The 22,625-nt window shown below is 42.3% G+C and overlaps 1 protein-coding gene across 5 annotated transcripts in view; it reads right to left on the reverse strand.

The window, feature by feature from the left end:
* Window positions 1–4,310: 4,310 nt before the first annotated feature.
* Window positions 4,311–22,625, reverse strand: part of CEP170B (centrosomal protein 170B) — a 58,588-nt gene continuing 40,273 nt past the window's right edge. For 2 of the 5 annotated variants that reach the window (XM_017807590.1, XM_017807588.1), the window contains 8 exons: window positions 19,396–19,645; window positions 17,012–17,171; window positions 13,153–13,191; window positions 12,445–12,588; window positions 10,863–10,951; window positions 10,213–10,306; window positions 9,242–9,293; window positions 4,311–8,516 (listed from right to left, as the gene is read on the reverse strand). In XM_017807590.1, the coding sequence (XP_017663079.1) occupies window positions 8,281–8,516; window positions 9,242–9,293; window positions 10,213–10,306; window positions 10,863–10,951; window positions 12,445–12,588; window positions 13,153–13,191; window positions 17,012–17,171; window positions 19,396–19,645 (1,064 nt within the window). In that variant the 3' untranslated portion in view covers window positions 4,311–8,280. The remainder of the gene's footprint in view (window positions 8,517–9,241; window positions 9,294–10,212; window positions 10,307–10,862; window positions 10,952–12,444; window positions 12,589–13,152; window positions 13,192–17,011; window positions 17,172–19,395; window positions 19,646–22,625) is intronic. The other 3 variants (XM_017807592.1, XM_017807589.1, XM_017807591.1) reach the window with 2 other exon arrangements.

Below are 22,625 nucleotides of genomic sequence, written 5' to 3' on the forward strand. Positions count from 1 at the left end.
TGCTATTCTGCAGGCAGCCCCTCATTCCTACTGAACCCAAGAATGCAGCTCCCTAGTTCAGTATCAGAGGAAGGATGCAGTAAGGAATCAATGGAGACAACTTGGCACACGAGGCTTTATCGTACCTTGTATTAAGCTGCTGAGGACAGAAAAGCTAAGAGGAGCCAGCAGAGAGGCTCAACAGAAAGAGGCCTTTCTCTGGGAAGCTGAAGGTGTTGTGAGTTCTCTATTTCCCCTGGGACCAAAACACAAGCACTGACTCCAAAAAGGGCAAAAGTTAGAGAAAAGAAGATGGTGGAGTAGATAGGACACCTGTCTGACCAGCCAGCTCTCTCCTGAATTTACTGCTATCCACAGATCACTTGTCACTGAGGCCATCCCAAATCTCTATTGAAAGAGCTTAAAAACAAGGCAAAGGCTGCTGCCATCCCTGTAGACTTGGGTTACCAGAAAGCTGGAGGCAGGATCTGCAGCCAAGGAAAAGAGACAGCTCCAGAGAGCCAGCACACTAAAGTCCAAATCGCCCCCAGAAGTGTCCCTGTCCCTCCGCTGATTTCAGAGGCTGAGCATCCCAACTAAATATTTCAGCTAAGAGCCTGCTTGTGTGCAGGACTGAAATCCTGGCATGAACTATGCCAACATAAATCACAAAAGCTCCCACTGACTTCATAATCGTACCACACAGGCAGCAGCGTGAACTTTGTATGAAGTTCAGGACTTATCATTTATTGCTCCAATATCATCAGTTTAGGTCAAACTGGGGAGGCTGGGTTATATCAGGGGAAGAGCAGCTTCCAGAAAAAGGACCTGTATTTCTACTTCTTGGCAGCTCTCTAACCACTTGCAGCACTGATACATTCCATCCTCGTCCTCTCCAGTTTGCAAAATCCTGCTTTCCTTCTGCTCACCTGATCTCACATACCAGCCCAACAGCAATTGTACATTTCTATCTTACTAGCAGCGTTGTAGTTTTGAGAGGTTAAGTGTGGAATATGTGGAGAGAATATGATTCTATTTTACCAACTCATGCAACTGAAAGGAGGAAAAAAGCAAGTGGCAAGTTTCAGGGCAAAGAAGGAATCTCCTTTGTTCTGCCTCTTCCCCATCTCTCAGAGAAGGCTCCTTCTAGTTGCTCTGGCTGACTTGCCACCATCCCCCAGACAGAGTATGTACATCTCTGGCTGTATGGTTGGATTGCACTCTGTGGTTAACATACTCCCTCTAAAAAAGCATGTTTGGACTCCAGTTTGTCAGAAGGGTGCATTAAAAGACACAGCGAAAAGAGCTTTTTCTGCCTGTGTGGGAGATTTGTGAAGAAGAAACTGCCAGTTTAACACATTCTCATCTCCGAGAGCTAATTATAGATGAAAACATCACTACCACTGCAGAGATTACTACAAAACTACATTTTTTGTTGCACGAGAACAAGGCAGCTGGGCTCCAAACACCAACAGCCAACAGAAGGATGGGAGGCAGGAACAGCCAGGGTCCTTACACTTGAAAAGAAAAATTATTTATACTTTGTGCCAGAAGATTGTATACTCAAATGAGCTGGGGGAGGAAGGGGGGGAACCCAAAAGAAGTCATTTCAGGTCAAGAATTTGGAAGTGATTCAGCTGACAAGCCTAGAGAAAATTTCAATAAAATTGTGATTTGTTCAGAAATGTTTTTTAAGATTTACTCAATTTACATTTTTTTTAAAAATTCAATAAATTCACTAAAATATCTGACCATGGACTTGAAAAATTTAAGTTGAAATACTTATTTGGAATCATCTTATAAAATCTAAAATTAAATACTAAATACTTATGAAACATGTTTTGTTTGGAAAAATATTTCAATTAAAAAAAAAATAAAAAATGCCGTGATTCGTGTAGCTCAAGGGATTACAGAGAGTCCTCTGCTGTATCAGTGCTGTCACTCTCTTGTGTGGCACTCACTCTCCAGTGACACCTAGGAAAGAGGACCTGCAAGTAGTAGGAAAAGCTTCAGTGTGTGCTGTCTTGAATATATCTGGCTTTGTATTACAAAAATTATACTCCTCTTTTATTTGCAAAGTACCTGCCAACCCAGGACACCACTGGCCTGATGCAGTCACACTCCTCATGTCCTCCTGGACACAGAGAGTAATTTTTTGCTTACAGAGAGGTTGCTTTCCCTGAGATGAAGGTGTGTCATGAGCTGTGTTATAATCCATCCTCTTCGAGCCTGCCCAGCTGTCAGCAGCTGGGAGGAAGATCCATTCCCTGGGAGAAACAATGCCCAAAAGTGACCTGCTCTCTGTGGTAACTGCTCTTGCTAAAGCCACAGGTCCTCTTGCTGCAACTGAATTTCACCCATGCCTCTGGATCCTTTCTTGTCTATGAAGTGTTCCCAGGTGCCAGGTGGGTGCTGCATATTTTTTTGTGTGTGTGTTTGTATTACATTTTTTTCCTTCTTATGGTTCCTGCAAGTTGAATGTGGACAGAAATGTCAATGTTGAACAAACCATTTCTGGCACCAGCTCCTTTGGCAAGTACAGTGCTTTCAGTAATTTCTGCTCAGAGGAGGAAAAAAGGCTTAATCAGGGTAGAGTCCTAGTGAGTACTATTTTCTTGTTTCATTTTTCTCAGCCAGAGACCTAAGCAGCTGTTCCACTAAATTAACACACTTTTTCTAGGTAACTGCATAGGTTGTGCTCCCATGCACCGGTTCTCCGAGTCTTTGCAGGGTTGCATCCAAATCGTTTTACCCTGTTAAGGGAAACAACACACCCCCCAGCCAAACTGCCCACTGCTGCCCCACCTCAGCAGAGAAAGCTGAGACCAGCAGGGCTTTGCTCTTCAACAGTCCACAGGTGTCCTTACTGAAAAAAAAGCATGGTCCTCCCTCTCCCACCATCTCATGGGCAGGACCCAACAGACGAGGGTCTCCTGCTGGATTTTCACGCAACATCAAAAAATAAAAACCTGTCCCCTCCGACGACTTAAAAGTTTTGCTCTAAGGAAGGATCCTGCAAACCCTGCTCAAGGCAAAGCCTTTCTGGTGTTCCCTGCTATGCACACGTGGAAAAACAGGCTCTACTTCCCAAAGCAAATGAGGACGCTGGAGAGCCAGGCAAGCTTGCAGCTGAAGGCTCAGCAGGAAGATGCACAGAGGAGATCATTACTTTTCCCATCTATCCTTTATTTTTAAACTCTGCCAGATAGCAGCTTTCATTATGTTGCAAATAGTTTTGGCCACAGTTCCAGTGCCTCTTATGTTTATTCAGTCAGACTGTTAAAAATTAATGAAGTGGGTGCACTATTGATTTCAAAAGGGCACTTTGCACAGCATCCTGACTCAAACATGGCTCTGGATGCCAGAGGAGCCTGTGGAGAGGCAGTGTCGTGTGTAACCCAGCCCTGTATTCCAGAGAACACCGAAAACCTTCTCTGCAGACACAGTACATGCAAATAAGCTTCAGAAAGCTTTTTAAAAAAGGCAGATTTTTTTTTTTTGACACAAAATCCCTCTCTAAAACTTTTAAATAGAAAAGGTCTCCTGTTCAAGTATCTAATGGAAAGGTCACCGGGGGCTGGAAAGTCTCCCACTGATTCTAGTTAGGGACTAATATTTTCTTCCCCTTTCCATTTTAGTTATTGCTGGCAAAGAATGCCATGTTTTTATCAGCAGCTTCCTATAGGAGCTGTGCTAATGCAGTCTCACACGGCACCAAGCAGGGTGGGGGAGGCTGGAGGCTGTGCAGGGAATTAATGCCATTTCAAAAGTGCCAGGAAGGATGCAAAGCTCAGACAGAACCACAGGAGGGAAGGAGGACACTGGCGGAATGAAGGGAAAAGTAAAAAAAAATACTTCATAGACACATAAACTCCAATATATATATATGTGTGTCTGTGTGTGTGTACGTAAGGTGAGAGCAAAAGAGTTAAGTCTAATAGTGTTTTCCTGTAATCATATACCTCCTGGGGAATGATCATATCCAGGCTGGATTCAACCACCACTGTTAATCACAGCAGTGAAACAAAACAGTACTAAAAATTGAATCAAGTATCACCATACCATACTCAGATGTACCACCCTCAGGAGACAGGGACTTAGGGACTTCAACCCTGTAACTACAGAGAGGGGAAAGGGGACTCCTGTTCTTTTGGAGAGGGATTTGCCCCAGCCATATGCTAGGTGTCACCAGGACTGACCCAGTTGCACTGTGAGTCTTCAGTTCCTGACAATTCTCTCATTACACCACACTTAACACCAGTGTAAACAGGCAGTTGGAAAAGTTAGTCCACCAAACACATAATCCCCTCCAAATTAACACACAAAATCCATAATCATTATCACATGATAAAAGAATGATTTATTAGAGCAACTTTATGATAAAATTATATAAAATAACAATTTGTTTTTTTAAAGACATCCACAATATCACCTTGAAACAAAATGTACAGATACTGCCTATAATCCAAACAAAAATAAATTACCATTCAAAAAAAAAAAAAAAAGAAGAAAACAAACCAAAAGCAGAAAGAAACCAGGGCAGGAGAAACAAATCAAAATTATACACAGCATTTCAAGAGGGTGTGGAAAAGTCATTAATTGATTCAAGTTATACAAATGTGTTTCAGCTTTACTCTCAGACAGCTCAGCTTGCATTTGTGTTGCATGCAAATGGAATGATCCAGTGAACAGTTGAGAACAGCAGAATCAGCAGCATAACAACAGCAGAAAGTGAAATAGGCACAATTCAGCATGGGGCACATTGAAAGTGAACAGGTAGTTCTGTCTGGTCTTTGCAAAAGTTATACACATTTACCAACTTCAAAAATAGCTAGTGCGATCTGCAAAACAAGAAAAAACTAGTAGAGTCTTGCACTCAAATACTTTACACTTTTTCATCTATTTTTTTTTCTGTCTCCTTTCTCGTCAGTAGGCTGTATGTAAACATTCCACTAGTTGTACCTTTACTGAAATACTCAAAGATGATGCAGACGTTCTTTTCCCCTGGAGCACGACCACGACATGACATCACTGCAGATACAACCACGTCCTCGCTCACAAAGCTTGTACACATCCTTGCAGGAATTTACATTCACGCCATTGAAACAGAATAACAGGATTTTACATCCGAAAGCATCAAACTCAGAACATGGTTTTCAAGTATAGTGGAAGAGCTGAGGGCTGGGATTTTGAAAGGTGCTCAGGGCATCAGGCACCCAAAGCGTACGACCCGAAAGAACCCGAGCACTTGCTTCCCTAAGACTTTGAAAATCCCACCCTCCGTTACATTTCTTTAGTCAGACACAAAACACATGAAAGCAATATGGTGTGAGAGTGACCCACAGGTCAGCGTCACCCCTGCCAAGCTCAATGCAAGGCCCATCTGCAGCTCACGGAAGCCAACGGGAATCTCGTACACTGATCCTGGGCCACCCGGATACACCACTGCGTATCAGTCAGGTTCACACTGGAGTCACACAGGCATGTTTTCATGGTTGCATACAGTACTGCTTGTAAGAATGAACAATCAGCAGAGGAGTGGATAGCTCTTTGGCTTATCTGGAGCAGACAAGTGCAACGGGAGTACTTCAGAAGCAGTGAATACAAGAAAAAATATGTTGCGTTTCATCCTTGACTAGCAAAACCATTTTAAATGCAAAGATCCAAGGATGAACGCTGTGTCAGGACACAGAAGCGTTTTATAGTTTGGCTGAGTCACAAATAAAACAAATCAAGCTGTACATCCTCCCTGCCTTCACACACACATTTCCAAATTATCAACAGACACTGATTGTTGCATCCTTATTACTCACTTGAAGAGGTACCATATTTTGCAGGTTGATTTAATTGATGCAAGGTGTCTGTGGGCTTGCTCTCAAGTTCAGAACAGAGCAACCAAGGAAGAAAATCCCTCCCTGATGTGTTCATGAATCAAAGAAGAATCAAGCAATTTTCAAGTGAAAGTAAACAGAAGCCCCATCAAGGGCATGTTGTAGAGAAACAGAATCCACCAGCACACAGGCAGGAAGATGTGGAAACAACAAATGATGACAGATGTCTTAGTAATTCACTTGTCTCTACAGCAAAACTGAAACTAACAGCAACACCTTATCTGTGAAGGTCCTTCAACTCCTAGTGAGTTGGGGTAGCACCTGGTCAGTTCAAACCCTAACTAAGAAGGGCTTGAAAAATTGTGTCTCATATGTCAGGAATGATACCACCACTTATGATATTCACCAAGGACACAGTCAGGTATTTCAAGAAAAGACAGATCAGAATAAACGACTGAATTAACACATTCAGATAGTGCGTATATTACAGGCAGAACAACATCAAGGGCAAATTCTTTTTCTATTCTGCATTCATCTACGTGAAATCCAGCAGATTTCCTCATGGAAGAGCATCTCCACACAAGTAGATGAGTCTTATAACCTACTGGAGATCTCGGAAGGATATTTGCACCTATTAGTCACCAGCCAGCATCTTGCATGCTCAAAAAGAAACTAATGGCCTGTTGGCATACTCCCATTTTTGGGACCAATCCCCTCACTGCTGAAATCAATATAAAGCTCCCACTGGCTGCACCAGGAAAGCAATCACGGTCTTCACTAGTAAGGTTAAACACTTTGTGAGCATCCCTATTTATTTAAATTATTTTAACAGGTTCCCACAGTTACAACATTCCAGCAGAAAAGCTCAGGTAACTACTGAAGCTAACTAAGGAATCCACTACTCACCTCAAAATATAAAGTCAGCACACAAGACGCAGTCAAGCTTGGGAAACCATTTTCACTGGTTAAACTACATACTGTATGAGGGCAAAGTGGAACTCATCTGCTCACCTTTCCCCGTAAATGTATCCTCCACAGCTACAAAAGAATTTCTTTACCCGATTACTGTTTATTGACCTGGAAAAATGAAAAAGGAATCGATACAAGACAGAAAAAACTGGGAGCAAACACGTCTGGAAGAGATCCCCTCAAAAACAAAACTTTTGTTCTTAGAGCAACAAAAATTGCTTAGTGTTTTGCAGTTAAATACAAAGACAGAATACAAACCCCAACTTTTTTTAAATAAGAAATTGCTCGGTGCAAATGCGCACAATCCTTAACGTTTTTGGGATTTTAACAGACCAAAAACTGAACGCAGACAAAAGTCCCAAACGTACCAAGTGCTTGACACTGCTGAATAGTTTCTGAAGAACACCATAGAATGGTGGTCTTTGCAAGCACTTCTGCATTGAAAAAAAAATTCATAACAGAACTAGCCATGAAGGTGGAGCTACATTGAAGCCAGTATTTTTTCAGTGCTCTCAAGTGAACACACTAGTTCACAGCAACTGTGCAATTAAGTTTATTTCATGAGCCATTGGAACAGCTGTTTTTCTTTGCAATTAGCTAACTGCAAACATATTAATCTTTGGCCCAGCCAAGAGTATTTGTAGCTCAGTGTAAAAAACTGTATACTTAAATTAAAAAAAAAAAAAGCTGCTTAAAGACAACATTTGTACCGAAATCATGAAAATTTGGCAAGCTAAACTGTAAAATATAACTTTTTGTACCTACCCCAAACTTTGGGTCTGAAATATCATCAAAAATAGTAACTGTATTAGTCTTCTTTACAGTTGTACCATTATTAACTGTTATCCTTTCCCAAGAGAGGAACAAAGGGTTCTTTCTGTCTTGTTTTGGTTTCTGGACTGAAAAAAGGGATGCACGACTTCAGTGTGGTTGCCTTTTTATGACTGCTGGAAAGGAATTCTTACACAACTGCAGTAAGAGTTTCTCTCAGAAACTCATGATATTTATTGCACGATCATTCTGTTGGATTTGCGCATTGATTCCAACAGTTGTAATGCTTCACTTGTACACTTAAAAAAAAAACCCTCAAACAACTAAATCCCAAACAAATATAGTACCAAAAAAGGTGTCTTTTTTTCTTTTTAAAATTGCGCCTCATTACAACTGAATAATTATAAACAGGCCAATGCAAGAACACTTTAGCCTCGGCAGTACTGAATGGAAAATATGCAAAGCCTGTTTTCTTATGGCACACTGGAAGAGTGAGTAATTTTGTAAAAATCAGTTTGCCTCTATGCTGAATATGTGCTGCTCCACAGTGCTAGTCTTGTTTAAAAGGCATACACAGACTTTCCATTCACCCTCACAGCATAGATTTTTCTTTTTTGTGCAACGTGTTAGCAATCTAAACAACTGCTCCACACAAACTGTCCACAAACCACTCATACACGATACTAATGCGACAGTAGATTACAATATGACAGCAATACAAAATATTGTATCAGATCACGTATTTCTCTCCATCTGGAATGAAATTCGAATCTTGCAAGCTAGAAGACCCACAGTTCGATTTCTGAGTGTAGTTTCTCATCTGTGCTGGGGACAAAGTCTCCAGTGTGGACCCAGAATTGTTAGCAGTCCTGACTTTAGTGGCTGTAGATTGTTTAGCAGCAGAAGATGCTTTGTTACTGGCAACTATATCCAAGTTTCCAGTGGGGTCAATGATAGCGTTTATGACTGAGAAAAAAAGAAAAGAAAGAGACATACACAGACATATTAGCAGCACTCAGCAAAGTTTCCAAACAGAATGTTGCTGCCTTCATTTTGAAGGCAGTTGAAATGTAGGTAGTACTTTTCTTCATTTAATCATGTTATTTTCCTCATTAGTACCTTCAGGCCCAAACAGCTTTAACAAGCAAAACCTCTCCCAAACCGAAGCTACGTGGACACTCAACTTTCTGGTTAAATTGGAAAAGACAAACTACAGCAGCCAAATTACAACCTTTTAGCAGGAGCCTAAAATGACACCTGGATGTTTTCATGTCTTTATTAAGCTTTTAGATGATGCAAGAGCTTGTCTTGCTTTTCCTATTGCAGAGCTATATGTGCAAAATTCAAGTCCAAAAAGTATAGCACAGCTTATTGGCTTAAAGAGTTGCTAAATATTATTTCATCAGAACAGACCTGTCCCAGTTTATCCTTTGGGAATATCTAATTATCACAAACAAAGTGCTTCCACAGCAACAGGGTCCACATTTCAAAAGTCAACCATTTTCTTAAAAATTGCCAGCACAAGATAAATCTACTGTTCATTCCATATGCACTCATCAGGGAGCACTGTGCTAACAAACTAAACTTCTGCATCCTTTCCCAGCTTTCAATGGAAAATCAGGTCACATTTTTTTATTTTGTGCAACTTTACTGACATTTGAGAGACAAAAGGAACATTTTAGATGACCAACCTTCAAGCTGTTTTTGAACTCGCCTGAGCTCCTTCAGGATAGAACTGATTTCCTAGAAACAAAAGCATCAGAATGGAAAATTAACCAAGAAAGTACTCAACTGACAAAGGAATCTAAGTCTTACTCCTTCTGCCTTATCTGATTAAGGAGAGTCAAAGTCAGCCCCAGCCTTGCCTGTTTAACAGACATGACGTGCTTTTGGTCAGTGCACAGGGAACCTTGCTCTGCAGCATGTCACTAAGTGCTAAAACACCACCCAGTTCACAGCCACAGTGGTTTTTAGATATGAAATGCTAATCAGGTTAACTGTATAAAGGCTCCTCCTCAATATTAAATACACAAAGATATTTGTAAACTCAACTCCTAGATCAGACAAAGCATTTGGCCACATTTATACTGCTGTAGCACTGAGCTACACAGGTCTTGCACAATGTTGCTTAGCATTAATCATATTTTCTGGGTCCACTACTGTACTTAAATCCTTACTGACAATCTCCATCAAGGACAATTAAAAGTCATGAGAACATAAACACCACCCTGAGGCTGAATCACTTGAGTGAATTCAGCCTGAGGTGAATTTTTACTGCCCTAGTATTGAACTGTTACAGGTGAAGAAAACAAACATTCAAGAGAAACACCTGTCTGAAGCTGTGGCAACCACATGGTAGGTGATCTTTTGGTAAATGTTTAAATGAGGCCTAATGATCCTAAGCTTCAGCATTTGTTAAGGAACTGGGTCTTTGAAGATGAATCTCAAACTGACAAGGGAACAATTCTGGTGAAACACAGCAGCTGAAGGAACTCACTTTGTCACACTTCAAACAGTAACAAAACTCTGCAGTTCAACACATGAAAATGAACCATAAATTTCAGAAATGGATTTGAGAAGGGCCAGAGATTGATGTTTTGGTTTCTTACAAAGCTTTCGTGGATGAAAGTCTTTAGTATTTCCCTTGTTTGCATGGTCTTACCTTGTTTGAGGTCTTCAGAATTGGCACTTCATTTTCTGAATTGATTTTGGCCTCCATCTCCTCCCAGCTGCTTTCTGAGTTTTGAAACAGAATCCTGTACCATAAAAAGTAGAGCGGGTCTTAAAATTGCCATCCAAAAGCTCCTTGTTTAAAATACTTAATTATCACAAGATGCAGCAACAAAAGAGATTAGTGGATTAGCAACCGGACAAAGCCCCTTTCAGCTGATTTAGGAACAATCCAAAGTCCTTCCGTAATTGATGTCTTCTGAAGCAACAACAAACTTTGAAAAGATTTCACAAGCTTGGTGATCTGCAGGTTTTTACAAGAGCCTTTGTACAGAGAAGGAAAGAGGAAACAATCCACCAATTTTCTGCTGCATCTTTGCACAGGCAACATTTCAAAGTTAAGGCATCAACAGGCTTTACAAATCCAGCATTACAATTCCAAAGGCCAAACGTATGAGGAAAAGAGATAGCAAATAATCATATTACTCCTGGTCCACTACACACAGAGTTTCCTACATCTAGATTCCCTGCATCTTGATAACAAAACTTTCCAAGACAACAGTGCAGTATCTTCCACAGGCAGCAAATCAACAAACTCACCGGCAAGTCAGCATTTCAGGCCAGGGACAAAAAGTTACTTACTTCATTTTTTCAGCTAGGTTTTCTGTATTTTCACGTATTGTATGTGATAACTGGGACACTGGGTTCAACATCAGATTGTCGAAGATTACCTAAAATATGAGGACAAATCAGAGAACTTTTAGCAAAATGGCATTTTACAAAACTGGAATTTTTTGTACAGTAAATGATCTTCACTGAAGCATCATCATCTTTGTGGATGATATCTCAAGTTCAAGGGAGATTATGATGATGTGCAGCTTTGTTGTAGCACTTTGGCAAAAAGGTTAATACTAACTCGTTCAGACTTTATTTTCTAGAGACAGAGAGACAGTTGTCTGCAGTAACATAACTATTTAAGCACTTAAGACTTTCCAAGCCTCACAGATGCCTCCTCTCCAAAAGAAAAAAAAAACAAACCCAAAAGCCAAATCATAACACAAGAAGCCACACAAGCAGTCTCATTGAAACTGTCTAATGTGATTTACATGAGTTCAAGCTACCTTCACAGTCAGGTATCCCACCATGTTACATTCTGCTTTACTGAAAACAACAAAAAACAAGCCCACCAACCCCCAAATATTCAAGTCCTGTGGCTCAGCAAAGCCTCCAGGCTTCTGCCAGGAATGCCCACATCAGCTGGGGGCACTCTGAACCTGCACCTTTTATCCAGCCTTGGCACCTCTCTACAGGAGAGTGAGGGATTGCTTCAAGTCAGATACAGGATAGGAGCAGCACTAGTGGCTCAGCCCGCAGTCACCCTTCATCTGCCCATCTGAGTCACCTCCAGAGCAGCAGAGTGACTGTGCTGGAGCCCAGCTCTCCCCTCCTGCCTGCACTGCCTCCCTGAAGCCTCTGCCCCAGCTCTTCCCTCCAACCAGAGCTGGCAGGCAGAAAGCAAGAAGAGACAGCTGAGTGCTGCACCAGCAGATTGCTCCTCGTCTCTCTGGCATCCTCACCCCACTACAGCCCTCATCCCAATACCATCCCCTGCCTCAAGTTCAGGCCAGGTTTCCTCATCCTTTAGCATCATCCCAGTGATTTCCAGGTTACCCTGTACTCTCAGCCCAGAAGAATTGCATCAAATGGCATACTTTGGAGGGAGCAGTGCAGAACAAGTGGCTTAGCAGCTGTGCCACAGCACTCTAGCCCAGCTGCAGAAACCCCTCCTAAAGTCCAGATTCTGCTACTGCTGCTCCATGGGCAGCTCTAACCAGGATGCCAGTTGCAGAACAGTAAGGTACCACTAAACTATCAGTGCTGCAGATTTCAAAGTTGAGATGTTTGTGTTTTTTCTTTAAAATAGCAGTCAAATAGCCTAAGCAGGCTCTGACACTGAATGCCTCCTCCCAAACAAGTGACCAAGCCTCAGGTTTTAGTGGTGTTTTACACAAGAGAGGAAACTTACTGGAAGTATTGGCAAGAGGGGTGATTCTGTTCCTCTTTTTTTTTTATTTTTTTAAAACATTGTTTCTATATCCACAAGTCAGGGCTCTTGAGCAGTGAGGGGGTTTGTTTTGAGTAGCCTCCTTTGGCAGAAAGAACAAGTATACATACTGCAGCTTAAAGCAATGTCATATAGAAAGTAAAGAAAAAGGTGGCCTGCCTCCTCACGGTTTCTTGTCCTTGTTTTTCTCGAGGGATCCTCTTCTCTATTATCGTTCATATTTTGGTCAAAATCCTTCAGTTCCACTGATCCCGGAGGCACTTTCTGGTAGTTCAGACTTGCTTCTGGAATGTGCTGCACCAACTTGGAAATAATGAGTAACGAGTCATTAAATATTAGTAGGGAAAGGAGGCTCACAGGCGCTCACTGCAGGTATTGCAGATTTTTCAGGCAAGCCCGAGAGGAACACTGAGTCATTTAGGTCTTGTTCAGACAGGTATGGGCTCGTAAGCAAATTACTAGACCCCAATCCTGCAAGTATCTACCCACTGCAGTCATACCACAAAACTCTGCAGGGCTATTCTGCTTTATAATTTTGAGTCTTGAGCATATATTTGAAAAGTACATCTTTATCTTTTTTGAATTTAGCTAATATTCAAAAAGGCCCTGTTTCCCCATATCTTGTGTTTTAATATCTCAATGCAACATTAAAGACACACTAAAATTAATCAGAAACCATTTAGTAACACATGAAAGAGATGAAAAAGCAATACAAAACCACTTATAATGCACATAATTAACAGGAAGAACAGAAAAGACAAGACAGCTACTCCAGTTTGGTTTACTGACAAAAACTCTAAAACAAGGGGAAGAAAATAACAGTGACAACAAGACAGAGGTACAAAAATAATGGGATGGAAAGTGCACCTGAGATGGATATGCCAGCCGAAAAGATCTACGAGCAATCTGTGTTAAAACAGAAACAAAGAGGTCAATGCTAGTGAATGACTGTGACAGCAAGTATCAAAGAGAACACGTGGTTTGGGGTTATTTTGGGTTGACATTCCCAAAAGCGCATTCCTGAGGGCCAGCACTCGGTGCCCACCCCCATCATGCACGGAAGCCCAAGGAGGTCCTGGTCACCAACCAGTTCTGCAGAGGTGGGCTTGGGCAGCTCCCCAATTACTTCAAAATGGACTGTGCTGAGTGCAATCCAGAGCCCTCCGAGGACAGAGAAAGGGCCAAACTTACAGCCCAGGAGGCTCTTTGGTTGGCAGAGTGCACGGCTCTTGTGAGGAAACCATGTGCCATCCAAGGTCCAGGCTCCCCACACTGTATGCGGTAGCACTCGGGTTATACACGGGCAGAAAGTATGAGATATTATCGTGCAGGGGCACAGCAGCCAAAATGTTTAGCTAATAAGCTTATCTTCTCTAAGCAGAAACAAGAAGTTAGGCTGCTTGCAGCAGTGAAAACAGTGTCAGAAGGGAATGAGGTTTCTACAGGAACGGTTCTCAGCACAACCAGCTGAAAACATGGTAAGGACAGCACCTGCTTCACCATCACCAGGAGATTTTTGTGCATGACCTGGTCTCTTCTCATGCTTTCTGTTCTGTCACACCTGTAAGCACTTCCTCTTGTCATACCAACACTCACACCGAGTATGTTAAACAACAACTTAACGAAGATAATTGGGCTCTTTAGTTTTTCCTACATCGTTATCAACTCTAAAGAAAAACAACAAAAAGAATTTTACTAAAGGGCTAAAATATGCAGAATTGGTGGGTGATTTGGGATGACCCGACTTGACTACGTTTCCAGCAGCTGAGCTTTCAGTTTGATGGCTCAGCTCTGCAGAAAGCTGGGTCCTGTAAAACCTACACACCCACAAGCCAAGGCTTCACAAACAACCCATAGCTTTGGTAAACAGGAATCATGAAGGTTTCACCCTTGTTGAACTCTTTTTTTTTGTTGTTGTTCTGCTTGGGGTTGTTTGGTTTTTTTGATTAATTTGTAGTAGTATTCAGCTCTGTATGCCAAGAATCTAGGTTGTTATAAACTATACAGCTGACTACAAAAACAAACAAGAACACCCCAAACATGCACTGGGGAAACCGACAACCTCCCTGGCAAACATCCAAGCCAACACTGGACCTGAAAAGACAGAACATGAAGAATAAAGTTTAAATCTAAGGCTCCACCTTAATTTTTAAGAGGACACTCGTGATTTTAATCTTTAACCAAGCTTCTTAATAAAAGCAATTTAAAAAGCAGGTCATTTGAGGCTGAGAAATGCTGTGCCACACACTGGTCTGAAGTGAAGCTTCTGATACAGCATTAAACACTCAAAAGTGATTCCAGTATCAGTGCTTATTTTTCCTGCACTTTCCCCCTCTTTATTGGAATAGGTATAAATATTTAGTAGTAGAAAATCAAGAGCTAGCAGAATGGCATACAACACTGCATGAGCCAGAGCAGGATAAGAGACAGTCATACACAGTAAACTTTTCTTATTCATATCCTTCCTTTTATCAGATGTTTCAATACATTACTATTATAACCACAGTAGCTATTTCTCATCACTACATGTTTTCCTAGAATATTTAATGTAAAGCTATTTAATAAAAACTCACAAAATTCACAGTGCTTCCTATCGCACACACTGATTCTCAGATATTTCCTAACAACTTCCCTGCATTAAGCCAAAATAATCATTTTAGCACAGATTCAGCAGCACTTAGACTGTGGGAAGCAGGTCTGCTGATTTTGGTCTAGTTCCAAAGATGAGAAGTCTGTTTATTAAACCTACCTCAGTTTATACTGCTCCCATTCATAACATGACCCCCAAGCTGCAATACTCAGGATCCCAAGCTATTCAGGAATCCAGCTCCAAATCTCAGCATTGCCAGCACAAAGTCCTACTGATTTAACCTGTTACTGGCTATCACTAACATAAGGCAGCAAAACTTCCTGGGGCATTTTGGGTGTAACTCAAATGGCCTCCCAGCTGCTGGTCCTGCTGAAATCACGGTGCAATCCAATCCTATTTGGAGTGAGTCTCATTAGAAGCCCTTAAAGTGTTTTTAGCCACTGCTGCCTGAACATACCAAAGGTTGTGGCTCCTGATCTGGTTTCAAAGGCTCACACCAGTGCTTCTTTGTCCTTTACATCGCTGTAAGACCTCAAAAACTGCTCTAGCAGTGGGTTCAGCTCAGAGCATTCCCTGCAGCACAACACAGCCCTACATCTGCTCTCCTCACTATTGTGAGGGACTGACTGGCATGTCCCACACGGCAGCGCTGCAAAGCCACAGAAGAACCCTCAATTCTCCCAGATCCAAGCAATCCTGGATTTGTGATTCTGCCATTCAGCATCACAACCATACACTTTGTAGCCCATCATTTTGCACAAAGCAGAAACACTGTGTTTTGCAGGTGTCTTCCTCTAGCAGCTGAGGACATATCCCTGTGCCTGAGCTGACTTATGGTGGTACCCTTCAGTGGCACTCGACAAAAAAAGTAGGTACACTACTTTTCCTTCCCTGCTTTTCTGGAAGCAAGCGGGTGCTGAGTAAAACGTTTCATTTGCAAGTCAGGAGTACAGTAGATTTGTCACCTTTACTGCTCGAAAAGAATAATACAAAAGGCAGTTTTGCAGGCGTGGCACTTGCAAGGAAACAAAGCAATATAACACTTTTATCTCAGAGCCCGAAGTTATTGCAAAACATTTGTGCACTGCGGCTCCAGAAGGCCCCAGGAAAAACCCCTCCCTGAGCAGGCTGCAGGCTGACCTCAGTTTAGCACAACCACAGCCACACTCGCCTGATCTGGGTACCTCCTTAAACATCTGCTTTGCACCTTCAGTGATGATCACAGCACGGTCACAGGGCCGCCAAGGACTCTCTTGGCAGAGTAACAGGTTTGTTCTTGAGCTTTGAACCCTGCTTAGGATGGGGGTCTGCAGACCTCACAATAGAGGGCCATCTGAACAACAGAGAGCTGTGTATTTTTTTCAGCCCACACTGTTGGTAGACAAGAGGGAATGTGGATTTAAACACTAGCAAAGGCAATTTTGCTTTAGCAGCTGGACTCCTGGTGACCTTGCAGCCAAATCTGAGCTGAGCCGGTCCCTACGCTGTGGCGCCAGTGAACCAAATGAAGAAATTGCCTCTCTCCTCCCCAGCCCAGTGCAGACAAACTGTGCTACACAGTTTGGGAGGAAGCCACAGCTTCACTGAAGAGCTGGTGGACAGCACTTCCCAAGCTACCTGCCTGCCTTCCTGCCCAACTCCCTGGCTGGAGAGCGGAGTCCCTGCCCTCACCCACCAATACACAGATGGAGGGAAGGGATCCGAACAACACCTGCACAGCATTTCAACAGTTCTGGCAGGGAGGATACAGCAGAGGTACAAAACACACAGCTGACACAGAGCGTGCATCCAGAGCACGTGATCAGTGCCTTGTCTGAAACAAAGAGGAAAGCTCTGGCTCCCTGCACAGCAGCACAACACGTGCCCTCCATCCTGTTCCTCAAATTTCAGGGACCAAAGTCTGACTAGAAGCCTTGAGAGCCTTAGAAAACAATATGATTCCCACCCCTTGCAAGGTTGGCTGTGGCACAGAGGGCAAAATAAAGAGCACCTGGTGTTTTTCAGGGGGATGGGTGATGAGGGTTTTTCCATATTGCAGCAAATGGGGATGGTGCCCTGGTCTCCCACCATTACCATGCTCCACGTACTTACTTACTAGAATTCAGAGGCAGAGATTTCTGTCATTTGGGATCTTACCTCTTCTCTTGCTGATATGGTGGAAGCAGGAGTGTTGGGCACAGAGCTGAGGGAGGTGCTTGGTCCCGTCCCCGATGAGCTCTGTGAGTCCCCATCTCCAGCAACATCGTGAATCTCTCGAGCCAGGATGGCCACATCCTTCACCAAGGTCTGGCTGAGCCTAAAGCACAGGCAGTGAAGCAGAACCATTAGGACATGTGATGCAACACGACATATTCGTAAAATATAAAAAGAGGAGCCACAAAAGGTTTGTGGGAACGATGACCTCTGCAGAGGCTAGGGAAAGCAAAGGGTTTTGGGATGCCTTGGCAGGGTGCTGAGAAACACTGTGTCTGTATATAAAATAAATCTGCTCCTCTCCTGAACCTAGCTTCAAAGCAGAGATCTGATACAAAGCAAATTCTAGTGACTATACCCTACCAGAAAGTATTGGAGACAATCCATGAAGAAGTTTTATGTTATTGTTCTCCCTCACCCATCCACTCACTGCCTTCTTTTTTCTTCCTTTTAATTTTTTTTTAAAATACAATACAGTTAATTTTTCTTCTTGGGAGTTCCTTTTTTTTTTTTCATTAAAAAGTCCATACAGTGGAAAAAAACTTTTTTTTTTTTACTTAAAGAATAAAAGCTCAAATTTGCTTTCCTTCTTCCTTGTGGTTTATAGACTGTAAATCACAATATGCCTCCACATTCTCCAGAAGAGCTGAGGGATTACCAGGGTAAGCACAGCATAACTTAGAGGGATCTGGTTTTCAGAAACCAAGTCTTGGAACTTCAAGCCCTTTGACAGGTGTCCAATTAACACTCAGTAATGGTAGCACCTTGCTCTACCTGCTCTAGATCTTAAAAATAGTTTCTAAGTCTCTGGATTGTTGATAGCAGAGCTTTAAAAAAACCCTTGAGACCAGAAGCAGCTGTTGTGGTAATTTTAAATGAAAACTTTCAAGAGAAAAAATAATCTTGCAGCTAGTCAGCTTCATCTGAAAGACACTTTCTTCTTTAAATTAAAAAAAAACACCCTTATCACAGAATCATAGAATATTCCGAGTTGGAAGGGGCCCACAAGGAAAACAAGCAATGTGATAAAACTGTCAGTTAATCAAAACATTTCCTTGGAAAGAAAACGCATAATTGAACTAATAAAAACCAGTTTGAGCTTCCTGCCTAAGGTACCCCCCTCTCTGTGCTGGTGGGGATAGACCTGTCACGGAACACTTCCATTATGTGATTCACTTACTGTAAACAAGTGGCATTTTCCCTTTTAACTCTCTCTGACTCCTGCAAACCCCTCCCAGTTAATTCGGGAGCAGCAAGGGAAATCAGAACTGCAATTACCAAGCAGACTCTGTGACCGAGCCCTGCAATGTGCAGCGCCAGACAAGTGTGACGCAACCATTTATTTATAGCTGCTGCGAGCCGGAGCTCTCCGGCACTGGGAACGCTGGTGGGAGGGAAGCCAGCATCTCCCACACCCACACTTCATGCAGCACAGGTAATGCAGCCTGGTTTGAAGGCTGACACACTTTCTAGCAGCTTGACAGAAATTTTCAGGCAAGAAAAGCCCTTTTGAGGTCAGCGCGGCAGCGCTGAGGGTGATGTGGAGATGCTGGCCAAGAGCAGACAGAAGACAGCTTCCTCAGTCAAAAGTATTTCAAGTATGGCCAGTACAATGGAAGACCAGTATTTCTGGAAAGCTGGCATAACACAGTTGCATATTAGGGATGTCAAACCTCAAATGCCACTGTTTAAAAAAAGGAATCTATTTGCTTTACTGCTGAGGTCCTCCAGGCAACCGTCGGACCACCAGTACACAGTAAGTCCCGTATCCAGGGACATCAAGCTAAGCAACAACTCATTTATATACAAGGTCTAGACAGATTTGGATTCAGTTGTGCTAAGCAAAGAGGTTTCTGCCCTGCAGCGATTACTTACTGCTCCCTCACCAGCTTCAGGCAAAGCAGCTACAACAGTTTACATGTTCAGTCTTTGCCAACCCATTTGACTTCCTCTGCAGAGAATTAGGACAGTTCACACCAACCACACTGTGACTTCCAGCAGAAAGCAGAGATAAGCAGGTATAAAACAGTTAGATCTTCTGACAGACTTCCCACAGCTTGGTCAAGAAACAAACCAAGATACAATGCCCTGCACCTTGGCATTAACTAGAGAGAAGGTACAACCAGCACATCCTAGCCCAGGTTGCAAAGGTTTATTGAAACCTTCTGAGTCTGAACAAATTGATGTTCAGATGTAAAGGAGATAGGGGGGGCACAAAAACAGGAGAGAGCCTCTCCTTCTACCTCTACACCTGGGTTTGTTTTGAACACCAAAGAAAACTCAACCCATTTTCAACACATGAGTCAACACATAAAGCCCCACCTCACCTGGCTATTTCAGCTATCTCTGCTGTTTGTGCCATGAAGTTGTAGGGGTCAGGGTGGTCATCAAAATCTTCATCATCATCTGTTTCTCTGCTGTTGTGCTTCTGCTTGCCCAGCCCAGAGCCACATATCCTTGGTGTTTGTGTGGCTGTTGAAGTATGGGAGCGTTTGTGTTTAGGGGAGCTGTGATTTGAGCCATATTCCTCCTCCGAAGTAGAAGTGTAATCTGAACCCTGTGGTCTCCGCCTTGATGCTTATAAAAAATGAATTGGTTTCAGACCAAGGACAGTAGTAAAGAGTAACTACAAAAGGGCAAAAAGGTAACACAAAACTAGCCCAAGAGCACAAGGAAAGGAGAGTTTCTGTGCAGATTTTAAGTTTAAACAGCACATTCTCAGAGCTTATTTCCGAGTTGAGCCCCTGTACGGCTCCCATTCACTATAAAAATTTGGAGGGGGAAATGCCAATGGAAAATCAAAATGACTGTGTTAACGACTCCAATGTAGTAAATTATTACCACAGACTTGGCTTTCCATGCACAGAAGCTCTGTGTATAAGTAGCACACATTTCAGACTCCTCATAGTCCCACAGAAGTCCCTGTCTAAAGAAAGCCCAATTTTCAAGCCTGAAGACACCTTTCCAATTAGCTGCAAGTACAAGCAGAAGGAGGGGTTTTTGAGTGAAGAGTAGACTATGGTGCTTGGTGTTATTTGCAAGAGTCCACACCCCCGTGTTCACCTCCTGCCTCGCAATTCCCCATTAATGACACTCTACAAGAGTGTTCACACAGTCAGGACTGGCTCCAACCCCCCGGAGCCAAGTGGAAGCTGCCCACTTATCCCAACCAGTTCTGCAGATCTGTAGACACCCAAGGCCCTCCTTGCATGGGAAGTATCAAGGTGTCCTTATTTGAAAACTGGGCTCCCAGTGTTTGCTGCCTTGCTACACTCTCTACAGATACCGTTTCATTCCCTGCTGTCTTTCCCTGGAGCATGAAGACCCACCAAATAAAGAACCAGCAGACTTATTTAAAATTACAACAGCTAAAAGCTTCACTGTGTTACCAAGACTATCGTAACACTGAAAAAGTGCAAGTGAATTAAGCCAGCATCATAGGTCATACAAGCAAACCCAACAAATTTGGCATATAAGATGCAGGTAGAAACTACAGATAACTGCTGTATAGTGAAAGAAGTATTCCTAGACACTGGCTATCTCATCTAAAGCTATAAAAATGCCTTGGCTTAGAATTAATATACATATATACAGAAAAAGTAAATTTAGTAGAGTTGTATCTTTTTTTTTTTTTTTAAAACACAGTTTTAGAATCAAGAAGTCACCCTGTCACTGAACAGCAATTTTAAAATGAGGAGACTGATTTTCCAACCCTGTATGCCAAGAGAAATCAGAATCAGCACCCTCAGTATCATTTAAATTACACTGAGTAAACAAATCATGTATACAGAGGAGCAGGGGAGACAGGCCCTTAGCTTTCAGAATTGGTAACTTGGGTTACTCTGATGTTATCTGTGCATTTCACAGAAAGTTATTTCAGGTGGCCCAACAATATACTGGCATTTCTTGTCTCATGGCCAGATAGTTCATGCTGTTTCTCCACTAGTATGACTAACTCTCCCCCACTGGGAGAGTTGGGAACTACTGTGGTTAGCTAAACACTTAAAGAACTCCTGGAATAAATCAGCCACGTCTGCCTCCTTACTCCCAAGGCTTGACACTCAGTGCTCTCAAGGGTTGTTGTACCATGCTAAAAACCATCTAGATGGCACAGTGAGTAGTCCAGTTTATCAACATTTCACTTTTGTTCCAGGAGGGGAGTTCTAGGTGTTCATTTACTGTATCTACAACAGCGTTAGTACAGGAACATGCATCACAGGACAGTAAGCACAATGAAGCATGAAACACACCAGTGTGTATTTAGAGCTTGCACAAGGTCCACAATCCTATCAAGGAATTAGGAGGTTAGTATTTTAAGAGTAACTAATTCAGTGGAAGGATTAGCATCATCTGCTACAACTACAGGCAAGGAGAGGTGTTAGCATGCTGCTACGGAGCTCTGGAAATCAAAAACCAATTCATTTGAATAAAGAACTGGCCAACACTTATCATTTTTCTCCGAATGATTTGAAGTCTGTGGTCCAAAGGCAGAGGGAGTGCAAAGACCGCCTCCTGTTCGGAAAACTCTGACCACATTATTTTTGCTTTAAATTTGTTACTGTTTAACAAGAAGTTAATAATAGCATCATCTCAAAAAAGGCAAGAGAAGAGACTGCACATACTCTTTTAGCTTAATCACATTCTGATTTACATGCATATACAAATGTGTAAGAAAAAAATCATTACAATTAAAGGGGAAGCTGGATGCACTAAAACAATCCCAATCAAAACAAGCAGCAAATAACATTTTTAGCATGCAATAAAAATGAATAATGCAAGAAGGATAATTACTTCAGCTGTATGAAAATATATTAAAGGACACATCAAGAACTCCAAGACCCCCTACAAAATCACAGAACTGCTGAAAATAGCATCCCTCTCAACAGGACTCAGAAATCCAGACGAAGGGGTTCTTCTTGTCCCTTTGGCTACCTAAGCCAAAAACCTAAGCAAACAGATTCCTAAAAACCTAAGCAAAGAGATCTGCTTTGCCACATCCATGGCAGGTCAAAGACTACAGGCACAGACCTGGAACTTAGACCAAAGTTGTCGGAGACAAATCTCCCAATAACAATTACCATTTCGGAGTTGTCATCTGAATTGGGCCCATATCTTAATTAAAGGCTGATTTCAGTACGACAAATGTCGATATCGCAAGGGTTTGTTGAGTGCTCAGCTACAGGGCAAGATAGATCCCAAACCTCTGCCTCACGGAAAACAGGACTGCACACCTGCCTTACCTATGGCAGAAGTGAGTGAAAATACACAAAGTGAGAATTTCTTGGGGCAATCAACATGCAGTGTCCAGCCCCATATTCACATTTACAGGAAGAACAAGGGAACAGCTTTCACAACACAGGGATGTTTATTTCTTGTTCTCCTGTTTCAGATGCCTTCAAACCTGCCACCTTGGACATCATCTGTCATCAACACCATTATAAGCTCTCTGGAAGCAAACTTTCAATCTTAGAAGTTAAACAGGAACAGAACAGAATTCCTTGCAGAATTTCCAGCTGTAGCTCTGGAAGGGCATTAAATTCTATTTGTTTAATAGAAA

This window comes from Lepidothrix coronata, unplaced genomic scaffold (assembly GCF_001604755.1).
Source record: "Lepidothrix coronata isolate B3197 unplaced genomic scaffold, Lepidothrix_coronata-1.0 Scaffold19, whole genome shotgun sequence".
In the NCBI taxonomy this organism is placed as follows: domain Eukaryota; kingdom Metazoa; phylum Chordata; class Aves; order Passeriformes; family Pipridae; genus Lepidothrix; species Lepidothrix coronata.